Here is an 11,333-nt window from a genome sequence, read left to right on the forward strand (position 1 = left end):
GTGCGAGATGTGTTACAGAAGGTTGGGAGAGCGAATTACATCACCAACTTCGATGCTAGGAGTGGGTATTGGCAAATACCAATGGAAGAGGAGTCACGTTGGCTGACTGCCTTCGTTTGTCATGAAGGACTTTATGAGTTCAAACGCATGCCGTTCGGTTTGAAGTCAGCTAGCATCACTTTCACTCGAGCTATGAGAGAACTCAACTCACTCAAGGTATGCAGGAATTTACCGAGGCCTACATTGATGACATCGCAGTGTTCTCAACAACGTGGCAGGAACATTTACAACATCTGCGAACATTTTTCAACATTGTCGCACGATCTGGGTTAACGTTTAACCTTGAAAAATGCCGAATCGCTGAAGCGAAACTACATTTTTTAGGTCATGTCATAGGGTCGGGGACCATTGGAGTAGATCCGACTAAATTGCAGGTGCTTGATAACATCCGACCGCCTACAACAAAGAGAGAGGTACGAAGGATCATTGGGTTTTTCAATTATTTTCAGTGTTTCATACCAAATTTAGCAAGGACGTTAGACATCATTACTGAATTGACGAAGAATAAGGTGCCAAATCGTGTTCAGTGGACAAACGCGCATCAAGATAGTCTTGATAAGATCATTCAACAACTGAAAAGCGTAACAACATTGAATACCATCGATTATGCTCGAGATTTCGGGCTAATCACAGATGCCAGTGATCATGCTGTAGGATGTTGTCTTGTACAACAGGATGATAATGGTTGCGAGAAACCTATAGCGTTCGCCAGTCGTAAATTGACAGATACTCAACGTCGGCGGGCAACAATCGAGAGGGAGGCGTATGCCATTATATGGGCTCTACAAAAGTATCGGCCATGGATTTGTATGTCGACGATACACGTTTACACCGACCACAACCCATTGACATATTTAACCGAATCCAAAGTTCTAAAAGTTCTAAACTGATGCGATGGGCTCTCGCATTACAAGAATATGATCTACGCTTCACCTATAGGGCAGGTAACCGGAACGTTGCAGACTTCCTGTCCAGGTTGCAAGAGGATGGAGGTACAAGGTAATGAATATTCCTCCCCTAGGAATATTCATCATGTTGGGTGAGAGGTATGTCAAGGTTCAGTGTAGCGCTATACGATTTAAATGGATAACCAGTAAACAAGTAATTAATATCTCGTGGCCGTGGTGATTTCAAGTTAAAAAAACGTTTAAAAAAAAAGTTGGTTAAAAATATTGAACTGCTCTTCAAGGACAAATAATTATTAATAACTCAGTTTGCGTGAGTTATTAATAACTTGTCGCAATTTCTGAACATGGGAGTGATAGCGGCCAAACGTCTATAAAAGCGCTGGGAAGGTCCCGTCAACAGGCTCAGAATTTCAGTTCAGGAATTGTTGTCGTCGCTAGAATTATCGTGGAGTCTCGGAAGTTGAAGTGGTAGATTCGTGAACCGATGATTTGTGAAATATAGAGATTTATATATTTAATTATTTAAAGATATTTACTCATAACGTTGTTTAATTAATTGATTGGAGATATTGACTCATAACGTTATATATTTAATTATTTAAGGATATTTACTTATAACGTTGTTTAATTAATTAATTGGAGATATTGACTCTTAACGTCAGTTTGTAAGTATTGTTACTTGTCTGACATTATAAACAGTTCTTTTACTTGTAATAGAGAAATTGTTGCAACGTACTTGTTCTTGTTGCGAGGTTGAAATAATAATAGAAATTAAAGAACGAACCCTTACACATATATTTATCCCACCATACTCTGAAACATTATTTTAAGCACACTCAAACCAACCAATTAAGCATAATAATACATATATTGTAGAACCGCGTTTTAAACTTCACAAAGCAAAATTTTTGGTAGCACGCATAATTACACAACCACACTCAACCAAAATACCGTGCCGCGTAGTGAACATAACAAACAAATCAATTACAATCAAACCGTACACAAACATAGCGACAATTGAACACATTGGAATCAATCAACAACCTATGATGCGTGTAGCAAAGAAAGATCACAACCAAATTAATCAACCAAAGTTCAGTCAGCATTACTTACCATCACATCACTTCGTTAGAGAGCAGTGATGACGTGATCAACATTTCAGACCGAAAAACTCAGTTTAATATAACGAAGTTCAACAAACTTCAACGTTCTACCTTAGAAAGTTGTGACGATGTGATTAATGACTTAGGATTACAAATCGAAATGAATAAACATTCTAAGGAAGATATAATAATGTTAAAACAATGCATAGCAAACAATAAAGACGTTTTTGCAAAATCGTTATCAGATCTATCCTGTTCTGACTTAGTTTATCATACCATAGATACCGGCGATCATAAACCCATTCGCAAACGTGTATACCCAGCAAACGCAGAAAACAAGAAAGAGATTACAAAGCAGTGCAATGAATTTTTGAAATTAGGATTTATCAAAGAATTAGTATCACCATGGAGTGCAAGCGTATTACTCGTTCAAAAGAAAGATGGCACTAAACGATTTGTTGTTGATTATCGCAATTTGAGCCAGATTACTAAACAATTATTTTTTCCTTTACCAACTTTTGATGATGTTGTAGAAAGTCTTTCCAATGCAAAACCAAACATTTTCTCAGTTTTAGATTTACGTTCAGGTTTCCATCAGTTACTTCTTGATCCTGAAACAGCACACAAAAGCGCATTCAGCACACACGACGGACGTTACGAGTTCACAAGACTTCCTCAAGGACTTGCCAACTCACCATTTTCATTTCAGTTACTAACTCAATCAGTTTTAAAACGTTTAACAAACATCACATGTTTAGTATATGTTGATGATATCATTTGTTTTTCTAACGGAATGAAAGACCATGTCAAACATTTAAATGAGATCTTTAAACGTTTTCGTGACGCTAATCTGAAATTACACCCTAAGAAATGTCAGTTTGCAAAAGACAAGGTACTTTACTTAGGATACTACATTACTGACAAAGGCTTAGAAACTGATCCTGATAAAATTAAACTTATTCAACATTTTCCATTACCCAGTAAATTAAAATCATTACGATCATTCATTGGTTTAGCCCAATTTTATAGACGTTTTATTCAGAATTTTTCTAGCATAGCAATACCTTTGTTCAATTTGCAAAAGAAAGATCAAACATTTGATTGGACTCCAGACTGTCAATCAGCTTTTGAACAATTGAAAGATGCTCTAACGAAAACTCCAACTTTGAAATATCCGGACACCACGAAACCATTTATTTTACACACAGATGCAACATCCATCGCCATTTCTAACATACTCCAACGGAAAGATCCTAAAGGTATCATCCGACCGATTGCATTTGGAGGACGCACGTTGAAACCAGCGGAGAAGAATTGGACAGCCACAGAATTAGAATGTCTTGCTGTGTTAGAAGGATGCAGAGCATATTCGAATTATTTGTCAAACAATCATTTTACCGTTTACACTGATTACATTTCTTTGAAATACATTAATAACTTGAAATTTTCAAACGGCAGATTACTTCGATGGGCAACATTTTTGCAAAAATTTTCATTAGATATTGAGCACGTTAAAGGCAAGCAGAACATTGCTGCCGACACTTTATCACGTGAACAGATTTCAAGTGAACACACAGAAAATGCTGAGACACACTTTGAAAACCATTTGTTAAACATCAGTATCGATAATGAAACAGAAACTTATCATGACGATACAATCCACACCATTCAAGTTAATATTGATCCCACAAATATCATGTTAGATCAAAAACAAGATCCTGATTTTCAATCCATCGTAAAGTATCTCGAGAGGAATACACTCCCAGATGATGAGAAGTTAATGAAGAAAATCCTCGCATTAGCAGATCAATACACAATTTTTGACGATAAGTTATATCATCTCCAATCAGTATCTTCCAAACACTTAGCAGCCATTCAACCTGTTACAAGACAATTATGCATACCCGCTAATTTGCGAAATAATTTATTAAAAGATTATCATGATAAAAATAATCACCCAGGTTTAGACAGATTGTACTCCACATTGAAGCAACAATACTATTGGCTAGGCATGTACACAGATTGTCACAGTTACGTCCGCAACTGCAAAACATGCCAAGAATTAAAGATCATTCCCAGACAACAAAAATCAACTTTGAAACCCCTTGAAGTTGTAGAACCATTCGAACGCGTACACATCGATATCATTGGTCCATTCCCAGAAAGTCCAAAAGGATACAAGTATGCGTTGATATGCGTTGAATCACTGAGTCGCTTTTGCTGAGAAACTTTTCAATGACTATATTCCAAGATATGGAGCAATAAAATCAATATTATCAGATTTAGGCACCAATCTCACATCTCAGATCATAACGCATCTTTGTAAAATTTTTAACATCAAGCACATAAAGACAAGTGCATACTCGCAGCAAACGAATGCGCAAGCAGAAACTTTTAACAAGCACATGCTCAAGCAATAAGATTGTATTGCACAGATCAGCATCAATGGCCATCAATCATTGGACCATTGCTCTTCAGTCACAGAAGTTATGTTGCTACCAATTCAACTAATTTAACACCTTTTGAAATTCAATATTGTAAGGGTTCGGTCGGCGTGCCATAAAGAAAGTGAAAACAGTCGATCGAACTAAGCTCGAGGACGAAAAGAAAAACATGTAAAATATATGCTGTTGACGAACGATTGGCGAGTATAAATAGAAAGAAGTTTATTAGCCAATCACCTGAAACACTTGAGAATATAAATAAGGACAGTCAACAGGCCAAAAAAAAATTGGTTGAGTGGGTGCGTTGGTAACTAGTTCACGTTCGGTTGTAGTTGGTAATTTACTTCGTTGGGTTGTGGCTTGGGACTTTGGTAGGTAGGTACGCCAGAGCTGGATAAGTGTGAGAGAGGAACTTGGCCCTGTCAACAGCTTCATTTCGGTTAACGCGACCACGTCAGTACTTCGTCGTTGGTAGAGTTTCATTTGACGCGTTCTACATCTTCATTTCAGTTAACGCGTCCCGTCAACACTTCGTCGTTGGTAGAGTTCATTTGACGCGTTCTACACCTTCATTTCAGTTAACGCGTCCCGTCAACACTTCGTCGTCGGTAGAGCTCATTTGACGCGTTCTACAGCAACTTTTCTTCAACAGTTTCACTCCAGTTAAAACGTCCAAGTCAACACTTCGTCGTCGGTAGAGTTTCATTTGACGCGTTCTACAGCTTCACTCCAGTTAAAACGTTCAAGTCAACACTCCGTCGTCGGTAGAGTTTCATTTGACGCGTTCTACAGCAACTTTTCTTCAACAGCTTCACTCCAGTTAAAACGTCCAAGTCAACACTTCGTCGTCGGTAGAGTTTCATTTGACGCGTTCCACAACAACGTCTCTTCCACAGCTTCAGTCCAGTTGTTGCGTTTGCGTCAACGCCCGCAACAATAACATTGTCACAATTTTATGATTTCTTATTATTATTGAATTTCTATAGCATTATTATTTATAAACTGAAATTGACTATTATTATGTTATTGTTAGCTCAGGTTATATATCACAAATTATATTCGATTACTTTCCTGTATTATGTTTGACAATTATTAATATTCCTTAGCATCTGTAGTTAATATTCGCTTTCCAGAGCCATTTATCATCGTTATTATTTGTTATCGTTCATGTACTTGAATGATATTATTTCCGTTAGGAACAAATATTTGATTTTGAGCCGACGCAGATATTGAACCCGACATATATGGTAGAAAAATGAATCGTTTTATAGATATCGCTTACTCATCACAGTTAAAACATAATCTGAACATCGATCCATATGTTCAAATGCTAGTAAAACGCTTACAAATCATTCAGGAAAAAACGAAACAGAACGTTATTAATAACCAAATTAAGAGTAAAGCATTTTTTGACAGAGGCAAATCTCCGATCAACTTTGTAGAAGGCAGTAAAGTCTGGCTACTGAACAGAAGAAGAAGAGTAGGAGAAAATCCTAAATTCTATCAAAAATACGTAGGTCCTTTCATTGTAGAAAAAAATGAAGGCTACAATCGATATTTATTAAAAGATATCAGCACTGATAAACCCTTCAAATACACAGTGAACGGTAACTCACTCAAAAAGTTTTGTGACGTTGATCAAGACAAGAACGACAAACAACAAAGCGCAGTCGATTTAACAACAAGAATCATTAAGAAAGTAATTAATAAAACAGTGTTGAAACCCGTTAAATACTTGGTTAAACACACCAACAATGAAGAAGAATGGCTCGACAAACATTTAGTTCCACAATCATTAATAAACGATTATCATTTCAGTAAACGTACAATTTATACTCGATCAATGAGTAAAAATATACTCTATTAAATTAATCTGTTAACTTCTAATATTTTCAGATTATCATTTCAGGATTATCCTACTACTTATCGGCATTGCTAATGCATACGACGACAAAGAATTTCTTGAACATGGAGTGAAATTCCACACCCTCGGTCAATTTCATGTGGTATCTGACTACTATCAGATAGTTATCAAGATGAAAATACCTAATATTTTACTGACTAAACCACAACCAACTGAATGAAAACAAGAAACAATCACAGAAAATAATCCTGAGGCAAAAAAAAAGCCAGGAACAGCACAAAGAGGATTATTCAGAAATCACAAACGTCAAATTGCACAACAATCCTACAACTTTACTCATCCTGCATCAGAGGAATTGATTCGTATCATCATGAATTCCTATCACCAACAGCTAACAAATTTTGTTAAAGACTTTCGTTACATTTTACCTAATGAGAAAAAAGTAACTAAATTTATTCAGAGAAGAGGATTACTGAATGTCGTTGGCAAAATTAGCAAATACTTGTTTGGAACAACAGCTGAAAAAGATTACGAAAAACTTATGAATTATGTGGAACAAAACGCTTTATTCGACAAGGAAGGAAAATTACTTCTCAAGAAAAATAATGAAGAATTTTTAGCTATCAACAAGATCACCAACGATCGCATTGATCAGTTATATGAAGCGCTGCAATTTCAACAGTCTCAATCAACTGTTATTTTCACTGAAATCAATCGAAAGTTTTCAAGTATTGAACACGCATGCACGAAACTTCAACACGTCATTATCAGCACTTGTACGATGAGTTAATTCTTCTAAAACATGCACTATTCAATTCAAAGAAAGATTATCTTGATCCTTACTTTGTATCACCATCACAGTTACGCGAATTTTTGACTAATGTTTCAAGTAATTGGATGATATTAAGCTCGAACATGCAGATCCTGGATCTTCACATCGATCGATATTATAGGTTTCCAAATACTTCCACAATCACACGAGTCGGTGCAGATATTTATTTATTTATTCATATACCATTGACAGATTATGTTGACCGATTTACGTTATATAAAGTTTTATCATTCCCAATACCAATTCCCAATTCAATGCACAGCTCAGAAATTATCAATCTACCTAAGTTTATTGCGGTTTCAAAGAAAAATGATTATTACATGACTTTTGACAAAAGACCAGAAATACTGAATTTTCAGTTTAAACTAGACGACACACTAGTTAAAATCACTGATAATTCATGTGTCAATCTTATTTTTTTCAACAAAATTGATCAAATCCAATTAGAATGCGAGATCATTGTCCACAACGTCAAACCACCACCTAAGATCATATCTCTCAATGACAACAAACTACTGATGATAAACGTTAACGAATATTTAGAGGTCAGTAAACACTATGCTCATCCTCTACCAGGTTGTAATTTTTGCACCATACAACTTTATTGTAACATCACAATAATTTGATGTTCTACCCATCCATTGAAAACTGTGCTAATCGATCACAGACTCGTCGAATTCATTTTGTTAATTACCACATTCTGACAGCTAATCTGGATAAAAATAACATTGAATACACAATCGACACAATCAACAAATTTAATACCAACTTTTCGACCATCCCGAATATTTCGTTTGCAGATTCACCGATCAGTAAACTAAATTTAGATACAAAACTTAAAACTAGTTTAACCTCCATCATGAAGAGAATAAACATTGATGAAGGCGTCAACGACTTTTCTTTTGTTAATTTAAATTTGCAAAAAGTTTTGATTATTGTTCAATTTATCATTAGTGGATTATTTCTCTTAATCATAATTTTTCTTTATTCTAGAATAAGGAAATTGACTTTGATCATCACCTTAATGTGTCATTTCCAGCAAGCATCATCTACCCCTATCACTAGCTAAGATGTTTATAAACTTTTGAACAATGATTGGGGAATCAATGAATTCATTCTAACAAGCGCTATTATTCTTATACTTTTCCACACTTTTTATTTGGCTTATAGATTTTATAAACAACGTATCGATTGACATTTTTTTTATATATATAACAATTCATTGTATGACTATTTTTTTGTGTTAGACGCTTTATGTGTTTTTTATGCATTTAATGTTACACTTCGAAATGTTATTATGTTTTCATATGCTTATGCAGTTCTCGATTGAAATTTTTTCTCTACCATTTCAATTTGAGGACAAATTTATTTTTTAAAAGTGAGGGATATCATGTAAATCAATCAACACACACACACACATACAAAGACTAAAACACATAAAAACACGACTGACGTATTTATTGTTCCACAGAGGGAAACGCTGACGAAAGCTAGACCAATGTGCAGGCATTCTGAGCATAGGAGGTTAGCAATGCACGCAGCGAAAAGCATACACACAGACACATACACAAACAAAGACACATACAGAGAAATACTCAATAAATACTCAATTCATCACGACTGGTATGCAAAGTATTACAGACGAGGTAATTAGATCCATGTGCAACCATTTACGCATGTGAAACTAAGACGCCAATGCGCAGGCACTCTCTCCTATATAAGGAGATGCAGCATTAAGCAGGGAGGGAAGAACAACAGAAGACACACACGGGACTACACGACATACGAGAAGAGACGGGAAGAAGAACAGAAGACACACACGAGTCTACTCGAGAGACGAGACGAAACGGGACGGACACAACAAAACTCACGCAACAGATAGGACTCAAGACATAAAAATAGCTTTTACTCGTAGCATTTATTTTATTCGTATATATTACCTTGTTTTAAAAAAAGAACTGTCAAACTAAAATGGGTGAGTTTGTGTTTAATTCGCTAAAATACAATATTTCTTATCGTCGTAAATAACATAATAACTAAGTCGCGTAAGTCATCAATTTAATTCGTCACCACTATACATTCGTTTAACGATAATCTAGTTTGATAGCGAGCATCACATCAGTGATCCGCTAGTTCCCTGTTCCTATGTGGATACGGTATTCATCGCAACATCAAGATAGAGAACCAGAACTATCTATATGATAATTGTAAATGAGAATGGTGAGCTATCCTAAGGTTTTGATGTTGCAAATGAAACCAAGCAAAGATGTGTTATGGCTCCCTTATTATTAAACATCTATTTCCCCTCAAAGCCATAATGCAGAAATACCGATCTTCTATGGTATAGATTGGAAACATGGTCAACGTCAGATGTTTACAAGCAAAGCCAAAGATGCAGATTGACATTGCCTGTGACCTGTAGTTTGCTGATGATTGTGCACTGGTTGCGCATAAGCAGGATAAGATTCAGACACTGTTCAACCTCTTTTATGTAACAGCCAAAAAATTTGGACTTATAGCCAGTCTGAAGAAAACCGAGGCCTTACACCAGACTATCCAGTCTCAATGGGTGAAGTGGTCTGTGTGTAGGAGATGATTTGCGGTTGAATATTGTAGACAGAATCGGTTATCTGGGTGGATATATCTCCAACGTCGATGACGATATCACAGCAGAGCTTGCAAAAACTAATGCTGCATTCAGTATGCTGAGTGGACGTCTCTGGAAGGAACATGAAGTGACCCCAGCCACCAAAATTCACTGTCTACAGAACGGTTGTGCTCACCTCGCTGTTTAATGGTTAAGAAACATGAACAATATACAGATGTCATGTTTGAAGGCTTGGACAATTTCTCATATCAAGTGGGAAGACAAGGTCCAAAATACGATGAGAAATCATCTGGCTAGCGGACCTGTCCATAGATACAAAAAAATAATCTGAGGGAGAATAAAAAAAATCTGTGACACAATACATCAATTTGACAATGTATTTAATATAAATATATATACTTTTATATATTAAATATTTGTATATAAAATAATTATATTAATTATTTCCATGAAAAAATATAATATAATTATGTTGTAGCGAAGGTAATGTTCGCGATGGTTTCGGCGACGGTGAAGCATATCTAACAGGCGGAACCAATCATGTCAAATTGGCTGATCAGCTTGAACTAACGAATCAACATTTTTATTAAATTACAGTTTAGTTTGGATGAACAGGGCTGGTTTGGCCAAGCTTGCAGGAGCCTAAAGCAGAGAAATAACTTCAGCAATCGAAAGCGGTAAATGCACTGTTGAAAATGTAAAAAACCAGTGATAACATTAATGAAATTCACAGATTGCATGACTTATTGCGGAGGAATATATGCTATTTAGGGTTAACTGAAAACGGTCCCAAATGCAACGATGAATCTTTACAGAACCTACAGAACAGAGCATAATAACATGCAACAACAATGCCTTAGCTAAGTGGTTGCTTGATAACAAAACAATCGTCCGGAGCAACAAAGATGATATCTTAAGATACTGCAAGATAATATAACTGACATACAATATTTGTTGCAGCAAATAGATAATACTGATGTCATCAATGAAGCACAACGGCAAGCCACTCAGGCATCACATGATGAAAGAGTTGCAATTGTTGAAAACAATTCACCGGCACGAGATATTGATATATCATTTATAATGTATTATAATTTGCATGTACTACATCGATTTATTTGTAATAAATATTGCCCCAAATCTAATATTCCCTTTTTGCAAATTTGTAATTTTTTGTCATCGATTTCTAATTTCCAAGGGATACATGAACTAAACAAAGAAGGAAAAGAGGCTAGTTGCAGGACGAACACCAACTGCACCGAGCATATTTTAAGTAGTGCAGTAGAAGAAGAGGTGTACCAAGGCCTCCGCAAAAAAGAGGCAACATCAACTGAGCGTATCTGCTCCGCGGTAGAAAATGCCATTTCGCCCTGCATTGCTACACAAATAGTAAACGCGAGAATCGTTCGTAGGATGTGCAGATTATTTAAGGTTAATGTAAGTCACAAAAAAATTGATATTTATACATCGTCTACTAATTATAACTATAATGGAAAATTAGTAGGACAACTAAT

At 35.9% G+C, this 11,333-nt stretch overlaps 3 protein-coding genes across 3 annotated transcripts in view; all 3 read left to right on the top strand.

The window, feature by feature from the left end:
• Positions 1-4,295, top strand: part of HELRODRAFT_176024 (hypothetical protein) — a gene marked incomplete at both ends in the record, with an annotated part of 7,041 nt that extends 2,746 nt beyond the window's left edge. Inside the window, one exon of the mRNA XM_009023376.1 lies at positions 4,151-4,295. Coding sequence (XP_009021624.1) covers positions 4,151-4,295 — 145 coding nt within the window. The remainder of the gene's footprint in view (positions 1-4,150) is intronic.
• Positions 4,296-5,770: 1,475 nt separating this feature from the next.
• HELRODRAFT_176025 (hypothetical protein) lies at positions 5,771-9,093 on the top strand (the record flags this gene model as incomplete). Its single annotated transcript, XM_009023377.1, has 7 exons — positions 5,771-6,338; positions 6,412-6,521; positions 6,771-7,073; positions 7,151-7,756; positions 8,638-8,735; positions 8,799-8,857; positions 8,915-9,093. 7 exons carry the CDS (start codon positions 5,771-5,773, stop codon positions 9,091-9,093), a joined length of 1,923 nt encoding a protein of 640 aa, XP_009021625.1.
• Positions 9,094-9,182: 89 nt separating this feature from the next.
• HELRODRAFT_176026 (hypothetical protein) overlaps positions 9,183-11,333 on the top strand; it is a gene marked incomplete at both ends in the record, with an annotated part of 4,112 nt that continues 1,961 nt past the window's right edge. The window contains 2 exons of the mRNA XM_009023378.1: positions 9,183-9,186; positions 11,018-11,256. Of these exons, the coding sequence (XP_009021626.1) occupies positions 9,183-9,186; positions 11,018-11,256 (243 nt within the window). The remainder of the gene's footprint in view (positions 9,187-11,017; positions 11,257-11,333) is intronic.

This window comes from Helobdella robusta (assembly GCF_000326865.2).
Source record: "Helobdella robusta unplaced genomic scaffold HELROscaffold_36, whole genome shotgun sequence".
Classification (NCBI taxonomy): Eukaryota; Metazoa; Annelida; class Clitellata; order Rhynchobdellida; family Glossiphoniidae; genus Helobdella; species Helobdella robusta.